The following is a 20,228-nucleotide window of genomic DNA, read 5'->3' as shown; positions in this document are numbered from 1 at the left end:
ATATTGCTGACCGGGCCGGTCTCTGTAAAATAGATGCCAACAGCAGCCGGAAAAGAAAAGATAAAAACAGCAGAAGGGCGGCTATGAGAAATCGCAGCAATAGGACACCAACCTGGCGGGATGAACCCCGGAAGACGGGGTTGAGCAGTAGTATGGTAGTATACCATACAGGGAATCGACACGGCATAGCTTCAAACAAATATTTCATCGCGCCTCACCCGGGAACAGCAAAATGAGAACAAGACACAAAAGTATGGGGGGAGGTCAGGGTATTGATGCAACATATGGTCACAAATTGACACAAGCCCTTGTTACGAGAGCGATATCATAACAAGATGCCTTTTTATAGCATCTAAGCCAGGATGAGATACTCAGAAGAGCGCTTATCATCTCCGGTTGACAAGGTGCCGCCGTTTTGAAAAGATCACCAAACACATGTTTGTTTCAACAATGAATGGGCTATCATTATTAAAGTTGATCAGTGCTCTCGGTCTTTTTTGCGACGAGCAGCGAGACAGAGTGAAAGTGAGTTGACGCAACTCATACCCCCGACACATCTTTGTTTAACCAGTCCATTGACCAATCACCATGCTCTGATAGTGTCTGGACTTCCCACCATGACTTGAAGGTATTATTCTGGCTCGAGCTCGGAGCTTTTATCAACTCTAGTTATCTGCGAACCTAATAAGCATATCTTGATATTTATCTATAGATCTTTCACATAATGGTTTCAATGAGCGCCGATCGTCTTCCGCCATTACGTCTCGAGCGCTCAGCATTTCAGCAAAGGAGAAATCCCCCCCTCAACAATTCGGCTTCGGCCTAAAGGTACATTGCGCTTTTTACATTTCTTTCCACGTACACCGACAGGCGCGCACCTTACCTCTAGAGGTTTCGACGCTTTACCTCTAGAGGTTGCCTGCACCGCGTCTTTACCTCTAGAGGCTTGAGGAGGTCGTTGTTGTCCCACACGCCTGACGCCGGCGTAGTAGCGAGCAATCTGTTTACCTTATCCATGGGTGGCCATGTCATGGACCAAGGGAAGTCCAGTCAAAGTATCCACGTTTACATCAGACTGGGCCTTCCTCAATGCCGAGGATATGTGTGTCTTTGATGGCAGCAAAATCTGGTGTGATCATCCGGGATCATTGCTCCAATGCTTTCACATATTGTAACACAGAGCCGCAGTAGTGTTTATCCTTCTTCCACAGTATCTCGGGGTTGAAACCCTTGGTGTTACGGTGGACGACCGTGACACCGTACACCTTGATCGAGGGATCTACCTTACTCACCCCCACTGTTGATTGGACCCCGGCTACGTTCCTTGGGCCAAGCTCAATCTCATTGAATCTTGAGCTCATTGAGGTCCAGCTTAGCGGACGAGTGTGGGGTAAACCAACGTACCAGATGTCTCAAAGTATTTGCGCTGCCACCGCTTGACGTTTGATCATGGTCTTATTTTAGGCTGTATCGTCAACATACTCCTGGCTCTGTTAATGCGTATCTCCATTGAGCCTGCTCGCATTTGGTGGAGGTGTGAATGAATGTTTACAGCCGACCCGCGTCCATTGATGTGACGAGGTACAAAGCCTGAGCACAAAGCGAGTGTGCCTATTCATCAGAAATGACGATCACTTGTCAATGTTTTACATATTCTCATACGTACTCTGTGCTCCAAGACATAAACATTAGAGCGCCGTTTTTGATTGATTGTTTCGCGAGGTCAGCGTCCCGCCTTTATCAGGTGCTTTCATGAGTGACCACATTCTACCCCCACGGAGGTCAAAGGCCGGCACCTATTTTATTCAAGATCGAACCAGCAAAAACCCACACCATCCTAGCTAGCCAGGACTTTGACGGCGGCATGACCTGCCTAACTATGTGTGCGCTCGGAGGATGAAGACCGGCGCATTGCTTCGTTGACCAAAATGACGCTTTTATTGGTGCGCATTTGACCGTATCACAACATGTTGCTTCTGTGACTTTGCCATTACGTGACACCAGTTAGTTACAGGCTGAAATCCTCTGTCGACGAAAACGACTTACATTTCTCTTTTTGTCAAACCGACAGGCTCTTTTCCTGGGACTTGGATCCAGACAAGAACATGTTGCAGTTCCTACCTAGGCTATTCATGAGAAAGCGAGCTAGGTCCGACCTCGGCCTTCGGTGTACCCCTCCGACAGTATCACAAACATTTGAACAAGGTTGAGATGAAGTCGAAAATACAAATTGGGGTAGGGCTGAAGAAAACCGAATAGGAAGGCATAACTCGGTTCGAAGTTGATTCATCGTTACACGGCGTGCATTTATGAATCTAGTCGACCGAAAATGTTCGAAGCACTTACGTTCCCCCTCACAAATACCGAATTGATACAAAAAATAATAATTAGAGTCCACGTTGACTCTGACACTGCAGGCTACGAATTGAGCATCAAAGCAATCGGATATGGAACTCATGTACACTGAGTTGTTCTACAAGCAGCGTGATATGACAACAATGTGGGCCTGTGATTCGGTTTTAGTCAACATAATTTCAGCAGAGCATTCACCACTTTGGCTGAGCAACCCTCCATACCAGGGCTTATCCGAATCGTGAACGCTTCCAGGGTGGCTCGCCATGAAGGGCCACAGGAAAATCATGCAACATCAACAAGACAGTTCTTCTTAACGGCTAGAAAAGGCAATACGCGGGTCCGGCAATGGTTTGGTAATAATAGCGTGTCTCCGAGTTCATATTCTCCAGGGTTCTTGATGAAAAACAAATATACATCTCCACGTTCACGGGCAGAATCCGACCAGAACATTGCCAATCCTGTCTAGACAAAGGCTGGGGTATACATCCCGACCATGCATTTGCTGATCATTGGCAGCTAGTCGTCCCTAGTCTCTCCTTCACCAGGACCTTATTTCGTCACGTTGTTGTCCCGATAAGGGAAGGCCAGGCACAGGCACGAGAAGACTCGGGTCTTTGTATGCAAGATTCGGGTCTTGGATAGCTCCACACAGTTCTTGGATTTACCTTGTCCATGTCAGAGACACTGGCGAGTAGCTAACTACATGCCTATCATGTTCCGAAGTGTCTAGGAGTTTGCAACATGTTCTGAATCTACAAGCGGTAGACGACAAGCCTACTGAAGATGCGGTATGGTCAAGCGTTCCTACTATAAACACAATTAAAGAGCCAACGGCAGAAGCAGGTAAGCAGCCTTGTTGGTCAAAGGTGTTCATCTAAAGTCGGCTGTTGCTTCCACCGTAGCTTCAGCATCTCGGGAGCGTCCCCGGGAACCTCACTTATTCTCCGTTTTGCGGGGGAAGAGGATATTACCTCAACTACCACTCGTTCGTGACTTGTGGTGTAGCACGGGCATGATAGTATTTTTGCTTTAACCATTTTGACTGATCTCGGGTCTCCAAATTCAATCCCTCTAGCACCTCTTCCGTGCACAAGTACTGCAGGTACCCCGGTTCAGAGTGCAATTCTAGACGATTGAGGGAACAAATTCTTGTTAAGGTACAAAGTCATTGTGCGGCAGTTGTGTGGTGATGGCACTCTCCGAATCCCGAACCCCAACCCGGGGGCGCTCCCATTATATGGACGGCTTACAGCCCGATATACCGATCCGCCCAGTGGCCGTCTGTCTAGCATCCTCTTTATTTACTGACAGCGTTCTGAACCTTCTCCGTGGCCTTCTCTACCTTGCCCTTGGCAGCCTCAGCCGCTTGCACCAGCTGCTCCTTGGGCATGTTCTCCTTTCCGCCCCAGTAGTGGTAGTTCAGGTATCGGTATCCTTGGGTGAGCTGAGCACCAGCGTTGACGAAGTGGCAGGCGAAGAGAAGGTAGTTTTTGGGGGTGACAGCGAGAGAGTATCGCATAAAGGTACCGGCATAGATGATGAGAGCACCAGTCATCTGTCCCGAGATCCTAACAAAGATAAATTAGCCGCGAGTCTTGCAGGCAAATTAAGTAGGGGTTTTGTACAACTCGGGGCTCTTCTGTGTATCCATGATGGCAGCCAGAGGGATACCAAAGTTGGATACAGGGCCCCAGAAGTCTAGAAGAAGCAGTCAGTTCACATCTTTGCTTGTTAAATACCCCGAAGCTGCCGTGTCCCTGAAGCATTGAGCGCATCAACAAATACAACCACCCGCAACCCAATTGACATATCACAAAAGACCAGCAAGTTTTTGCACATTTATCCCATGCACAAGCATGCTGGCGAATGTATTACGGTCGTAGGGTTGGATGTCGAGTTGCGATATCACAAAATTGCGCTTTCGGAGACGAATCGGAGCTCATGCAAAAAGCATGACAGGACGTTGAGGGACGTACGGGTCGAGCAAATGTAGTCAGATACCGGGTTGGACCGGATCTTGGCGTTCGCAGCCTTGATAATAGCAGCCATTTTGGATAATTTTTATGAGGGATGCCGTGGATATCGGAAATGGGAGCGACCTTTCGTTGGGTTGAGGTGATGCTGTTCCTGTTCTCGCAGCTGAATTGGCCGCGCCGAACAGGAAATTTCCAGTGTTGAGGTCACGTGCACATCCTATCTTTGTTTGCTACCTCACAACCATTCCCGTTGTGTTGCCATGATTTATAAACTCCTAACCCCGAATATAAAAACACTGTATACATTTTTGCAGTGCATTTTCGAATTCTCCTCACTCTATAGTCTAGTGACGTTGATGTAAGATCAAAAATGCGCTGGAGGTGTTGAATTACCAGCTGTAGTGAGTCCGTCACCTGCAATTCACCGACGGTCTGGACTTGAAAGCACATCTGAAGCATGGGGTCCTTCGGAGGTTGTCCGTCTGAAATAAACATGCTTTAATCGTTGAAGGGGCGTGTACTGAAGACAGACTGACGCCACGCTACTGCTGTACCTAGCTTCTAACTTGTCACTTGTGAAGTTCGTGAGATGCTATCCCGGATGGTTGTGGGGGCTTGGAGACTATGCCGAGCTCTTCTCCATCTTCTACAGCACAGGGCACCCTTACCCCAGACGGATATTGGGGGCTCAAAGATGCTGTTCATATTTGCTACTCCCCAATTCCTACGTTATTTCAGCCCCATTTTCCTATTCTGTTGAACGTTGGACGCCACAGGAACATGAAGAGAGTCCTGTTCCAGAAAACTTCTCCTTGCAAGCTTCCACAAGACGTCCCTCAGTTAAACGATAACTAGAAACAAAGGGTGCGGCTATCAAAGCCTTAATGAAACACTCCAGACTATCCGGGGTCTTTGGTTTCTTTTGGGCTGGTTCCTGGGTGCAGCGATCGTGAAGACATGCCCGAGGTGGACGGTACTGCAAACGGTAAGATATCCCGGTCACTCCCGATGGTAAGGATGGGTCGGGATCTCTCATACCATGGGACATAACGTGATCAGCCTTGTATCACCCCTTGTACCGAGATCCATGGTATTCGTTCCATTCATCCCTCGGTCTTGTTCTGTAGCCGCATGTGCGGGTAGACTAATAACAAGAGCCGCTTCCGCTTATGTCTCGGCCGTAGAGAAGCTCACTGAGCTGTTAGACCCGAGGTGAGCCGCCTATCATGTAAACGTTTGTCAAGAAAAATAATCGTCATTTGGAAGATCCTTTCGAATACATATGTACTTTTTCTTTGAGATACCGCTTGGACATACGTAGGTTTAGTTGTCTTTTTTAGTGTTGCAGAACGATGACTTCCTTTTACTTACCGCTATTACATCTGATTGGTCAGTAGTTCAGACCTATAATGCAACCCTTTCCTCGAGAAGTAAAGAACAGAAGAAACGAAAATAGCAAATCAATCGAATTCTTGGCTTAGGTCCCCGTGTTATTTACTGTTACTTCTTTCAGTTTAGAGATAAATTTTCCTTTTGCGCCACGACTATCTACCAAATACTCAATATAAATAGCCCTTCTTGATCTTGTAATGACTTTATTTCCCAATAACAAGGAAACGGTATAAGTGTATAGGATATTTAAAACGTTTAGTAGAGTACTTATCACGAACAATACTATGATTACCTACCTATTTATAGATCTATAGCATTGCCAAGCTCCTTACCGTCACTACTCAGGCTACCCTAGACCTGGTTATATATGAACAGTTGAACAAGAAGCGAAGCATGTTTGCGACAAGCTATCAGAACAGCATAATTCATATGGTGGAAAAACAGTCCTGACATTAGTAGGTAGGTAGGTAAGTCGCTATTGCTTGCACCTCTTCTATTCTTTATCCTCGCTTGTGTGCCGCGTGGCTGTTCACATCTCCCAGCCAATAATCGCGATACAGAAGCGTCCCTAAGGAGTAGTTGGAAATTAGGTAGACTACTGGGTAGCAGAAAAAATAGCCTCCTAAGTCTTAGGGTATAAAAATAAGTAGTCTAAGAACTATAGCCTAAGGTGCATAAGTGACTTACTAATTTCGTCTCTTAGGCTTTTAGCGCTCAAGTTTTCTGATACCCAGAGGGCAGAAACTGAAGATGATAAAGAATAATTCCTAATGACTCTTTAACTTTCGCTAAGTTATGCGTTTTGAAAATAGATAAGTTTTCTGGCCACTGAGGTTAAAGATGCAAAATTGCAATATCCAAAAAAGGTTTGTGAGTCATTGTGACTGACTGACTGATGGCTTTGCCACACGGAAAGCGACAGGGCGGCTCCACTGATTCAACGCCTCTCGAGAATTTGTTGCCAAACACTCCTCATATATGATCAGATTCCTTCTTCTTCCTTTCCTTTGAGAGCCATATTTTCTCATTATTCTACTCGTTCCCCATAATCTTTACTTTCAGTTTAAAGTCGCTATATTTTACACAGCGCAAACGTTTTTATCATCAACAGGGCAACTGCCTCATCTTGCGCCATCATGGCTGAATCTATCCAGGCACAGTCTGAACCCCAAAATCGACCTCAGAGTGAGGGTCAAGGGCCAGCTTCAGGATCCCGAGGAGGCTCACGTGGAGGACGCCGTAGGGGAAGGGGAGGACGTAGTCGTGGTCAGCGACAAAATGGTTCAGTGCAAGGACCTGGAGGTCGTGGGAACACCTCCCAGACAGCACCTGCCACCTCCCCTACAGAGCCAACAGCTTCCGGCGCACCTGAAAGCTCAGGAAACCCCAGGAACAGACGAAACAGAAGGGGCAACCGAGGCGCTGCTCGAGGCTCAGTAGAGCAGCAGGGTAGAGGCGTTTTTACAATGGGGCCCCGACGACAATTTGGTGGCCGATTAACTACCAACGAGCAATCGTCAGACGCAGCTGACCAAGACGCATCCTTGCGAGCTAATGCCCCAGAATTTGTTCCTGGACAACCAGCGCCTCAAGGAGGGTAAGAAATCCATTTAACAAGACAAAGATTGGGCTGAGACTAAATATAATAGAAATGGAAATCAACCATTAGGTGCAGGTGATTCTCAGTCTGCAGCACAGCCTCGTTCTAGAGGAAACCGTACAAGGAATCGGAAGCAAGACAGACCTCGTCAGGAGGTCCCCAAGTCTACTGCCTCCGAGCTTTGGCAACGAATTCAAGAAGATATCGCCAATTGGAACTACGAATGTCGAATCTGTACCGAGGAGGTCACCCGAAAAACCGAAGTTTGGTCTTGTACCACCTGCTGGACCGTTGTTCATCTTGAATGTGCCCACCAATGGTGGGATACTTCTATGAAGGTCAACGAAGAGAGCGGCGACAAGTCATGGCGTTGTCCTGGATGCAATTCAACCTTGACCGACGAGCCAGGTAATAGTTCATGCTGGTGCGGCAAAGAAACGCAACTCAGTCGGAATAGTCTCCTGCCCCCTCACTCTTGTGGGCAGACCTGTTCCAAATCCAGATCGACATGCTCTCACCCATGCACTCTCCAGTGTCACCCTGGGCCATGCCCACCTTGTACCGTTCTCAGCCCACCGGAGCCGTGCTATTGTGGAAAGAACTCTCAGCGAAAAAACTGCAGAGACACCGATTACTACAACGGATGGAGCTGTCGAGAGCTATGTGGTGATCTGCTTCCGTGCTCACAGCACGAATGCACTCAGATATGCCACCCAGGCGTGTGTGGTACTTGCGAAGTAACAGTGGAGACGAAATGCTACTGTGGACGAGTTGAGAAGGAGATGCAGTGCTCCAAGCAGGATGACGTGTGTGATTCATATGATGATGCCAACTGTTCTTGGTTCGAGGGATCCTTCAGCTGTGAGAATAGTTGTGGAAGAACGTATGATTGCAATGTCCATCGTTGCCAGCTGCCTTGTCACCCACAAGACGAGCTGCCGGCTCATTGTCCTTTCTCCCCAGACGTTGTAACCCAATGTCCCTGCGGAAAGACGCCGCTCAAGGAGCTTGTGGATGACTCTCGCCAGTCCTGCAGTGACCCCATTCCTCATTGCGAGAGAAAGTGCGAGAAGAAGTTAGACTGTGGTCATCTCTGTCAGTTACTTTGTCATACTGGGGAATGTGGCTCTTGTACGGACGTCATGGAAGTAGATTGTCGTTGTGGTCGAGTTACATCTGAGACGATGTGTCACGGCGCAGAAGCTCAACACCCTTTGTGCTTCAAGATCTGCCAGGCAAACAGAAACTGCGGAAGACATCGCTGTGGCGAGCATTGTTGCCCGGGCGAGAAGAAGGCTGTACAGCGGATTGCCCAGCAGAAGAAGCAACGCATTGGTCCCGACTCGCTCCCAGTCGAAGCCGAACACATCTGTTTGAACACTTGTGGCCGACCACTCAAGTGCGGCTCCCATAATTGCGAACAGCTTTGCCATCGTGGAGCTTGTGCAAGCTGCCCCGAGGCCATCTGGGAGGAGATCAGTTGCAACTGTGGCAAAACAGTTCTTCACCCACCGCAACCTTGTGGTACTCGTCAACCGTCTTGCACTAGTCAGTGTCAACGCCAACCAGGCTGCGGACATCCTCCTGTTGTCCATCAATGCCACCCTGACGACGTGAGCTGCCCCCCATGTACATACCTAACGACGCGTGTATGTATTTGCGGGAAGACCACATTCCACAACAAACCGTGTCACCTCCAGCAAGTACACTGCAGCCAGGTGTGTGGGCAGAAGTTGTCTTGCGGCCTTCATACATGCAAGAAACTGTGCCACCGGCCTGGAGAGTGTGGAGATGCGCTGGCTGGCTGCGAACAGCTCTGCGGAAAGCCAAAGCCTCTCTGTGGCCACCTATGCCAGAGTGTCTGCCATGGTCAGACTGGTAAGTCACTATGCAATTGATTCAAACAGGCCGACTAACACTTGTTTAGCTTGTAACGAATCCACAGCCTGTCAGGTGAAAATGACAGTCAAATGTCCTTGCGGCAACCATAAAAAGGAGTTTAAATGCCTGACTAGCACCAGCAACCCAACTCCAAATCGTCCGGAAGTCCGATGCGACGAGGAATGCGAACGCCTCGACCGCAACCGCCGCCTTGCTGCGGCTCTCAATATCGACCCGGCTACACATACCAATGACCACGTCCCGTTCTCAGACGACACTCTCAAGCTGTACAAGCAGTTTCCCAAATGGGGTGACGAGCAAGAGAGCCAGTACCGTGTCTTTGCAGCCAACAAGGATGAGGTTCGTCTGAGGTACGAGCCTATGAAGAACATCTCACGCCAGTTCCTTCATCTTCTTGCCGAGGACTTTGGGTTCGAAAGCAAGAGTGAGGACCACGATATTCATCGATCCGTACTTGTTTGGAAGACGGACAAGTTCGTCTCGGCGCCACCAAAGACACTCTCCCAATGTGTCAAGATTCGAGCCACACAAGCTGCTGAAGCAGCGGCAGCGGCAGCAATTCGACCACCCAGCCCGCCAGTGTTGGAGACAGAGCCATTCAACGCATTGGTCCTTACTGAGCCCCGGTTCGGGGTGACAAACGATGATGTCAATACTGCTCTTGCGGCGGACCTCTCATCACTACAGGGATTCTCATTCAAGGTTGACTTTCTCAATGAAGAAGTCCTCATCAAGGCTACAGTTTCATACTCGGCGTTCCTCACGCCTGCTCCTTTAGAGAAGAGCCTTGAAATACTCAAGCCCCGCATCGAGCAAACGATTCGCCGCGAGAAACTCGCCGAGAACGTGCTGCTCTGCCATTCAGATGTCAACGGCGCCATTACCCGTCGCGAGGTGCCACGCCGAGCTGGTGCTGGAGGATGGAGTGCCGTGGCCGGACGCGCGGCGTCTAAGCCAGGATCATCATCCGCGACAGAAGAAGCTAAGCCTGGTCGCAGACTGCTTCTTGGACTTAAGAAGAAGAAACCACAGGCGGAGGCGGGAAAGGTGTGGGCTGCCCTCGATGGGGATGTTGAATGCTAGAAGGGGGTGACCTGACCCCCTGACTGCGACTTGATGATGTTAAGTCTCATAACAACATAGCTAGTCTACTATGCAGTACATATATCCCACTTGAAAAGAAACATAATGACTCCAAATCTAAGCATTACAAACATGAATTAACCAGTCTAAGCAAGGGTCGTTCCCGTCATTCGAAAACGTGGGTGTCCCTCAGGGTATCAGAAAAATTGACCGCTGGAAGCATAAGGGACGAAATTAGTAGGTCACTTATGCTCTTTAGACTATGGTTCTTAGACTACTTATTTTTATGCCCTAAAGCTTAGGAGGCCATTTTTTCTGCCTCCAATGCCTTGCATATTCTAGCTCGAACCGTCCAATGACAGATTAAATAAGGCGTTGAACGTGGTGGAAATGAGGCCATCTCAATTAAACTTGCATGTAAGACATAGATGTAACATCAACTATAATATTTTTCTCTTCGCATCACGCGAGCGTACTTTTGCAGGTTGATGGAGGTATCACATGAGACAGCATCTCCACCAACACCACACACTCACACACGGGTAGACGAAAGCTAATTTTGGTCCATCAACGAATGTCTCATAATTTCCAAGTTTTCCTTCCATTTTGAGTGAGGGGCTGTGCTCAAGAAATATAATGATCGCCAAACGACGAGCGTGTACGTATTATATTTACTTTTGAAGAAGAAAGTATGTAGATGCAAAAAGGTGTGTGTTAATACAGAAAAAGCAGGTATCGTTCAATCATGAGTGCTATGCTGGATGCTGTCCGTATGCTTTCTTCCTTTTCTTTCTGTTCACGTAGGCTGGCCATGCGTATCTGGAATGAAATATCAGGGAACGGTGTTACCGAGTCTCTACGAACGTGCCTTTTCTTTCTCTTGGTCACCTGTCACTTCGGCAATAAAGTCTGACATGGCTTCAAAGTAGCCTTCTTCGAGGACACTTGAGTTATGGTCGCCAGCAGGGAGGGGCTTCCACCGCTTGGTGGGCGCTGCAGAAATCTCGAACAACTGTTTCATGTGTTTTGGTCTGTAAGCCATTAGCTTCTTGTTTCCGTGCCGTAATGCGCTGATCACAGGCAGAAAAAGAGGGCGTATAGTAGATCATCAGGGAATATTTGCTTTCTTATCAAGACCAACAAGGGTACGAGACCACAAGGATACTTCAAATTTTGTGGGTGACAAATTTAATCATCATATGATCGAGGGTAGGAATAGAGTGAATGCATGGTGTGGGAAAGGTAATAACTTACGGGACAATCTCATCCTGCAAGCCACTGATGAAAAGCGTAGGCACCTTTGTGATGTTGGGCAGAACCGACTCACTGGGCCAGACTTGGTGGCATAGCAGGGTAAGGTATTTCGCGGGGGGCACGACGGAAGGGATGAGCTTCCGGATAGAGAGAAAGGTGTTCTCGAGGATCAGACCAGCGATATCACCCGCTTCCTGGTTCTTGGAAACAAGCTTAATGGCAACGGCGCCACCCAGGCTCTGCCCGTAAACCATGAGCTTGTGATCGCGTGTCTCGGCCCGCTGCCGCAGGTAGTTAAGACCAGTCTGGGCGTCAATATTTAGGCCCGACTCGTCAGGCTGGCCGGTCGAAGAACCGTAACCTCTATACTCGAGCATGAAGACATTGCATCCAATGTAGTTTATAATCATGCGAGCGATGGGTAACCGATGGCCAATGTTGCCAGCATTGCCATGAAACATCAGAATGGTGATATTTGAGTTCTTGTGGCCGCGAGGGCCACGGATGTAGAAAGCTGAAAGCTTCTCGCCATCGTCGGTCGGTATGTAGAGTTCTTCGAAATTTGAGATGCCAAAGTCGGAGGGTTTGGGGACGTCCGAGCGAGAATTTGCAGGAATGTTACTCGGGTAAATGAGAGCCCTAATGCAGGTGGTTAGCGCGGGTCTCGGCAAGATGATGTTGCGGGTCACTCGAGCAGTAATGGAAAGGAGGCAGGGAGAGGAAGAGGAAGACAGCGGCGGAGGAGACTAGAGGAGTGGTATACGGACTTTTGCTTAAAGTATAGTAACGAGGTGAGGACAGCAGCGAGACCCTGTGAAGATGCGCATTGATGTCAGCGTCTGGACTGTGTGTGGTCTTGGCCTCTGTCTTTACAGTGCATCGTGGAGCGGACAGAGCAGTTTGGGAGTACGTACCGTTGAAGCCAACGCGGGCAGACGCATGTAGCTGGCAATCGAGCTCAGGACCGAGACGGTCTGCTCGACGTAATTGTTGGAGGATTGCGAGGCGGGAGAGTTGGAGCTCGACATGGTTGCTTTTGCCGGTTTGCTCGGCATTACAGCAACTGATATGTGATGGGTTTCGGTTGTTCGTTCGATCACAGATGCAGGTACAGGTAGGTTAGTGTTAGGCAGTCAAAAAGTCTACCTCGAACCTGCTGAACCTGAACTGGACTGAACTGGACTTTACGGGATGGGGGAGATGGGGCCCCGACAGTGATTTACAGCGAGCGGAGAATGGAGACAGAAGGGCGGAGCAAGGGGTATGGTCTCTGCGGTGTATATTGTAGCGGTCGACAGCGTTCCGAAAATACGGTGACTGATCCAAGTAGAGCAGAGCAGAGAAGTGTAAAGCCTCGAGCGGTCGATTTAGGGTTGCAGGCGAGGGATATATATCGTTGGCGATATGATGTCGAGATGTACAATCCGTGTTGTTGGGAAGAGAAAAGAAAGAAAAAAAAGGCAGTAAAGGCCCCGACAGCAATGAGGATCGATAACCGAATTAGGCCTTCACTGCGCTGTCCTGTAACAGGCAGCTATTCCGGCTTCCAAATGTAGAAGAGTCCAGATTGAATTGAATCCGAATTGAAGATGCCCCTGGTGATTTCGTCCGGCAGCGATCCCACTTACGGACAGGAGGAGGACATGGGGGTTTCTTTGATGAGGTTATCGAGTGAGGTTGACGAGATAAGAAGACGCAGATCTGTCTGCGCAAGTAGGTAGGATAGAATGGATGAACTACTATGTATGATGGGAAAAGGTCAATGTTGAAGCACGATGAAACGATGCGCAAGTATTCAAAAAGGGATATCGATTCCAGCTTGACAGCAGGGATGTGCTGTGATGCGATATGCCTCTGAAGAGCGGGTAGGAGTAGAGTTAATAAAAGGTGCCATGCCACAAAAGGGAAAGAAGGAAAGACCGAAATAGAAAGTCAACTCAGAAAAGTCGGTAAATCATGATTGAACTATCAATTAATCAATCAATCTCTCAGGTCTTGATGATAATAGTAGCAATAGGTGGTTAGCACCTCAACAATTACCGTTGAACTGTGTTGCTGCCAGTCATGATCCATGTTCACTACGGATACCTCAAAGATCAATCCTATATCGATAACCTCAGGACAGGACATGGGCGAACGGACGGATCACTATTGGTGGGGCACGGAGCGATCTCAGCTTGATGAGGTGGATAAAAGGTAAAATGAAGAGGATACTCTTCTCATACGTGCAATAGAGGTAACAGTTTGGGCTATTTTGGTGGAGTCTGTACCTGTAGAAGCAGCTCACTTCAGGTACTCGAGTCCCCGTTGGCTCATCCTACCAATGAAGCTGATACACGCGACGAAACACTCGGATCAGCAAGACAGCGAACAGTTGGAGTATTATATGTGATAAAAGAAGAGCGCATAAAGCCAATGAACCGGTTGATCAGTCATGTCTTTTGCAATACGGATATTAGATACACCACATGACTTGTGGCTGTTTGACGGTGATGATGTAGGTGGAAATGAACAACATCCTCAACGCAACGACTTATCCAAGTTGGGAAGTATCTACGAAGAAACGAAAGAGCCTAGAGCTTCTCCATAACACGGACTAAGAATATCGTGATCGGCCCAATTGACAAAGGTCGTTGGACACAATTTGTTGATTCGGGAGCATCTCAACATATTACAGCCCGTAGTCTGTCTATCTTGTACATCATCAATTTCCCCGGGTCAGGTCAATTGACACGAAAGTCTTTGATGGTTCATCAAAGAATGTAAAACTCTGGGGAACTTGACAGGCTATTGGCGAACTGTCAAAAAATGTGACGACTTTTTGGTTCCTGGCTAATGGATCAATCACATCTCTTGACCTGCATAAGACCAACCAGGAAGTCCGCCAGGTCCGGTTCTTCGGGAAACCTTCCTCACCTAGACCTGGAAATTATCAAATAACGACAGAAGGGTGTTGTCGATGAAACGATGTTGCAACAATCAACTCTCGTTTTTCTTCTTCTTGCGTGGGGGAAGGGGTTGTTAGTAGGCTGTTTTCTTTCCGTCTCATCCGTGTCTGACAAGAGGCCGTGAGAGCACAGAAAATGGACTGACTGTCTCTCGGCTTCACGATAGACCGAAGAATGCGGATAGTGAAGTTTATGGAAACCAAGGTGTTCTCGTCTCAGTTCTTTATGGTCTTCCCGTCGAAAGCCGACCTTCTCCATTCCTCAGCTTTCATATAATCGTAAGTAGTACTCAAAATACAGTATGTCCCTTCCCATATATGCCATTGCTGATCCAGGCCCATCTCATCCCCTGAGACACGCCTCGTCTTGGCAATCTGCGCCCACCGCGCCATGGTTTAGCCTCTTTGTGGGAGTAGTAAGCAACTAGATTCATCGAGGAATAGCTTGACGGGCTAGACAGACCACGAGACACTTTTCAGCCCACCTAGAGAGTCAGGTATAATTATGAGGCGGACAGGCGAGAGAAGTTCGAACTGGAGGGACAGACAGCAAGTAGTCGGTCAGTCTTGTCTGATGCACAAACGAAGACTCCGCTGTTAAGCGGATACGATGCCTGGCAGTTTATCTACATACGTATGTATAGTTCAGTGGGGGTTAGCTACCGTAACTAGATGACGAGCAGCAGCATGATAACCTCGTGGGTTTAACGAGATGGTTCACAGGTACATACATAGGCGAATTGTATACCAACACACCTATCCGTACTCCGTACATACCAGCTAGGAGGATAGTTTTATGCAAGGGGCCATGGCATACTACCGAACTGAACTCTGTTTTTAGTATCATCACAATCAACATGGAATTTGTATTCTGGTTCGAGGCTGATGAAGCAGACACCAGACATAGGTACTATTATTGGTTTGCTTTTATGCAGAATGAGGGCATGGACTGGCGGCTACTCTACCACCATACTTGAGGAAGATTCATAAGCCGAATACAGTCATAGCACGTCCTGGCTCCATTTGAACAACGCACGATTTCCGTCAAGGATGCATAGGCATTAAGGAACATGTCGTCTTTATTCCCTCGAACAACCTGCAGAGAAGCTTACGAGAAGCTATTCTGGGTGGATTTCTGCTTGAAAAGACCCTTGTTAGCCAGTCCCTTTCCGTCCGAGGATCCATTTAGGCGCCTTTGAGGCCCCTTCTCTGCCTCGTCATGCAATACAATTGTACATGGCATTTCTTGGGCAATGCTGCAGACAAATCAGGGCGTTTGACATGGCACGCCAAGAAAGCATGTTAGCAAAAGCCATCCTACCACAAGCCCAGGTACAGCGGCGCTATCGAACAACAAGATATGCAATGCCATGGCGTATTGCTGATCATTGAATTATTGAACAAGCGTCAAGCCTCCCGTTCTCTCCCCCTCCAAAGGAAATCATTAAGCGCGCCCACAAGCTCTGAATGAGGGGGAGGACGAGACGCTGTGTCCTTCCGAAACTCGTGTTTATGTACTCCTGACACCCTCGCGAGGGGAGTTCTCTGACAAGTGATTGACAAGCGTGGAGAGTCGCCAATCAAGGTGGATGTGCCCGACTGGGCGGTATTGGGCTTTACATTGATAAAGTGTCCCTGGCATCTTGACCAATAGAGAAGGTAGTTCAGAGCAGGTTTGGAAGAGGAATGCCGGGCTGGACTAGTGTTCTGATAATAGCATGGGGGATGGGTCCAGGGCGAGCGGCTTCAGAGTTTCTAAGGGTGCATCATAATCATAGTCAACATCGTCGTCATTAGCACATATCAGAGCTTTGTTAATTATGAACCAGACCAGTGTGCTAATGTCATCTTGTTGACGGGCGTCGCTGTAGCAGCGGCCTCTCACTCACACACACACACACACACACACACACACGTTCAGACACGGACAATGATAGGCTGAGACAAGCCTCAGCTGTCCAACCAAAAGATGCTCGAGGCTTTTTGGCTAGCCCGGGATAAAGTTGGCTCTATTTTTGAGGATTTGTTTCTTGTTGTTTGATCATGGTTGTTTGGGTGTTGATAGTAACGAACCACCAAATATTACTGGACAGTTTGCAGTGAATGAATGGCGTGAGATGGTCTGAACTCTTCTCCCATCTTAATCTAGATTCTCCCTATCGTGATGCATCATCGTCACCACTAACAAGGTCTCCTGTTTACTGTCGGTCGCTATTCCTGTTCCTATCACTTGCAGTCGTTGCTGCAGGTAGGGCGTTTGTTACAGCGGGTTGGTGCTGTAGTATCTTCTGTAGCATCCACTTGATCAAGCCCGTCAACCGCCCTCTTTTTTCTCGTTTATTTTTTTTTCTTTCACAACATCCACTTTTTGGACCAACAAGCGTTCTGTCGCAATTGTCTTTTTCTCTCTTCATCAGCGTCGCGCATAGTTACAGTTGATTATCCTTGTTCTTCAAACAGACTTTCTCTCATCCATCCCTCCATCTCAGTCTTGGAGCCATACTAATTTAACATCCATCTTTTCATCGATCACACGCCACACCTTCCCGTCCACTACTACCCGCGCCTCCATCAAACATCACCTACAAGCTGGAGAGTCCGTCGCAGGATTGTTAACTAAAACCGTGCTCTTGGGAACGAACGGACTGAGACTCTCAGACTCCGTCTCAACAGACCCCGGTCTCGTCTCCAGGACCCCTCCACCTGACCTGACTCTGTTATCGTCTGGCCTGGCTCTATCTTTGTCCCGCCCGCCCCTCCATCAAATTTCGTGCTGTCGTCAACTCAGTCAACTTTGTTTCCGCCTTTTTTCCCCCAGCCTTCACTCGGCCAACGACACGCATTCCTGTCTCTATCTGCGTGGAAATTTTTACTATTTTGCTTGGAGTGCCTCATTTCCATCTCTGAATCACTTGTCAAGCTTATGCTGCCCAAGTCGTGCCCAAACAACAACCCAACGCAACCTTGAACAAGCTAGTCTTTTGCGCCTGTCATATCAGCAACCTTGCCCAGACCACACAGAGCTCTGAGAACCAGCACTGCCCCCGGTTTTATTTTTGCTTCAAGTGCCTCAAAATCGTCCTTCGGCCGAATCATTTCGTCCCAAGGCCCTTGCACCCCTCCACTCCCAGCCTTTACTGGAAGCCCAGCAGCCAGCAGTTCTGCAGTCTCTTCAAGACGTTGAATCTGAGCTGCTCCCCCGTTAAATACCGAGGGCCTCTCTGAACCGCACCGTCGTGCAGGTTTACTTTTCTTCTCCTCCGTTCAACCCGCCTAACTGACATAACCGTCCGCTTCGACACTCGAGTGTCATTTTAACCCAGCAGCCATGGTTTCCTTTTCCTGTGAGGTACGTTTGTGAATTTTTGAATTGCTTTTTGTCTTCTCCATTGTTGGCATGCCATGGTCTGGCGTGCCCTGGTCTCGCAAGCCTCGATTATCCATTCCCTCGGCTCGCATAGTTTATGCTGGCTGGCTGGCTGGTCTGTTCTGGTTTCCAAATCCTCCCGCCGCTCAAGCCATCCTCATATCTGATCCCCTCCGTTTCCATATCTCAAACACAATTGCTTTGCATTACATTGCAATGTAATGCCCACCCTTCAACCCAAACACAAGCCCACCTCAATGCCCACCCCCCAAAACAACACCATACACGCTTGACATCACTCCTACCACACCATTCTTGTCACGAACTGCCTCCTTCAAGGGACACCCCTTCTTCCCCATGCCGATCTCCTGGCCCACCATAAACCGTCCTGCCATGCTCTCGCCTCCCCTGGCATCCCTCAAATATCCCAGCACACCACCCCGCCGCATCGAACGAGTCTCCATTGTCTTGCATCCCACTTATACCCTTCATGCCGTAGTCAACTTCAACAGCTTCCATCTTGTTATACTAACCAAACTTTCCTTCATATAGAACTGCGGCGACGTTCTCACCAAGAAGAAACTCGACCCTCACCGCAATCGTTGTCGCGGCGCTACCTTCACCTGCATTGATTGTATGGTGTATTTCCCTGGCGTTCAGTACCGATCTCATACCGTATGTACTCCCAGGACTGGCTCGAGGGCCATAGCTTCTTCCCTCGACTCATAGCCCCTGACTCTGTGTAATCATCTGACATCATATAGAGTTGCATGACCGAAGACCAAAAGTACCAGGGCGCCCTTTATAAAGACAAGAAGAACAAGAAACAGAAACATTCTCATAACCACGACAACCAGCAACACTACACCCAAGATCAAGCAATGGCAGCCGTTCAAGCCCCCATCAACCACACCGCAACCATGAACCACTACGCCTATGTCGAGGATGCTCCTGAGGATCAGTTCGGCTGGGCCGAGTACGAAGAGAGTAGCGATGATGAGTCTCCCAATGGCCCTCCGCCCGAGGCTCCCACTCCACCTTCCGCTGCCCCCGAACCCCATGTGGACGTCTTTGAGTTCCTCGTTGGAACTGGCCAGACCCCCAACGCCTCCAACATGAACTTGGGAGAGCAGGACTTGCCCGATGGTGAGCCAGGAAACTCTCTGGTACGATACGAGCCCAAGGACAAGCAAGACGAATACAGCTTCATGGACGACGACGAGCCTATTGTCGAATATGGAAGCGGACCCGTGCCCACCGCCGAATTTGTTACGCCAGCCCCGAAATCTGAGAGACGCAAGAGCCGCAGCAGCACTGAGAAGAAGGACAAGAAGCGCAAGCACCTCCATGTTGACATCCCCAACGACCAGGTCATGACTGATGCCCCTCCGGTTTTACACTCTGGATTAACTGGAGGCATCAACCGTATGATGCGACCTGTGTACCCTCCATCCCCTGACTACTCCGGTGGTGACATGCCCGACGCCTCTCCTACCAGTCCCCTCAAGAAGTCAAAGCACTCCAAACATTCCAAGCACTCCAAGAATGCCTCTGCCAGTCACAGCATCTTTGGCATGATTGCTGGCAGCAAGTCCAAGTCCAAATCCAAGACTAAGACCAAGTCGTCATCATCAAAGTCGAAGAAGAACTCTTCCTCTTCCAAGAAGGAGAAGAAGGAGAAGAAGCCTCAGCAGCTCATTGAATATCGCCCCCAGAGCAAGGACGGCAACGAACCCAACGAAGGCCAAGTGGTACTTTACAAGCCTCGTGCTGATGTCTTCCTCAGCTTCGTCGACAAGGGCCCCGAAAGCGAGAAGGGTGTCAGCTTGAACCGTGTCCTCAAGCGCTTCCACCGAGAGCGCGAGGCCAACGGCAGCGAGCTGGGCAAGGGCAAGGAAGAGAAGGAGCTTTGGAGATCACTCCGACTCCGACAGAATGACCAAGGCGAGATCATTCTGTTCTCTGTCGAGTAAGGTCAACCGAGCCTGAGCAAAACTAAACAAAGGAAAAAGGAAAAACAAAACAAAACAAAACCAACCAACCAACCAACCAACCAACAACAGCTGGACATTGTGCCTCAGAATCGGACAGACACCGGACATGGGATTAAGGAGTTATGAGTTCGTTGATGCATTGAAACAACGTTTTTTTACGATACCTTTATGGGACAAGCTTTCATTCTGTGTACAAGTTTTTACGGGACAGATGGGATTGAAGGGGTTCAGCTAGCTCGGCAGGTGTGTACCTGGCGGTTGCGAGTGATGGGCCACTGGATTCGATCGGTAATTGTGTATAAGTGTGTATACAAAGGAGTGATTGGGTGGGCGATCCTTTGCTTGATGCAAGATGGGC

General features: G+C 48.8%; 4 protein-coding genes across 4 annotated transcripts; 2 read left to right on the top strand and 2 right to left on the bottom strand.

Annotated features, from left to right (window-relative positions):
- Positions 1-3,652: 3,652 nt before the first annotated feature.
- On the bottom strand, positions 3,653-4,404 carry FSST1_001985 (pyruvate transporter MPC1; the record flags this gene model as incomplete). The annotated part of the gene is made up of 3 exons (XM_083227929.1): positions 3,653-3,923; positions 3,981-4,053; positions 4,332-4,404. 3 exons carry the CDS (start codon positions 4,402-4,404, stop codon positions 3,653-3,655), a joined length of 417 nt encoding a protein of 138 aa, XP_083092167.1.
- A 2,455-nt stretch (positions 4,405-6,859) lies between these two features.
- On the top strand, positions 6,860-10,308 carry FSST1_001984 (uncharacterized protein; the record flags this gene model as incomplete). The annotated part of the gene is made up of 3 exons (XM_083227928.1): positions 6,860-7,320; positions 7,373-9,201; positions 9,251-10,308. 3 exons carry the CDS (start codon positions 6,860-6,862, stop codon positions 10,306-10,308), a joined length of 3,348 nt encoding a protein of 1,115 aa, XP_083092166.1.
- Positions 10,309-11,164: 856 nt separating this feature from the next.
- On the bottom strand, positions 11,165-12,617 carry FSST1_001983 (Alpha/Beta hydrolase protein; the record flags this gene model as incomplete). Its single annotated transcript, XM_083227927.1, has 4 exons — positions 11,165-11,339; positions 11,563-12,201; positions 12,330-12,373; positions 12,477-12,617. 4 exons carry the CDS (start codon positions 12,615-12,617, stop codon positions 11,165-11,167), a joined length of 999 nt encoding a protein of 332 aa, XP_083092165.1.
- A 5,220-nt stretch (positions 12,618-17,837) lies between these two features.
- Positions 17,838-19,849, top strand: FSST1_001982 (LYAR-type C2HC zinc finger protein; the record flags this gene model as incomplete). Its single annotated transcript, XM_083227926.1, has 3 exons — positions 17,838-17,858; positions 18,429-18,551; positions 18,641-19,849. The coding sequence occupies 3 exons, from the start codon at positions 17,838-17,840 to the stop codon at positions 19,847-19,849; spliced, it is 1,353 nt and encodes a 450-aa protein (XP_083092164.1).
- Positions 19,850-20,228: the final 379 nt, after the last annotated feature.

The sequence above is a fragment of the Fusarium sambucinum genome, chromosome IV, assembly GCF_050947815.1.
Source record: "Fusarium sambucinum isolate potato_lamoka chromosome IV, whole genome shotgun sequence".
NCBI classification, from domain to species: domain Eukaryota; kingdom Fungi; phylum Ascomycota; class Sordariomycetes; order Hypocreales; family Nectriaceae; genus Fusarium; species Fusarium sambucinum.
This window is presented reverse-complemented; position numbering and strand designations above follow the sequence as displayed.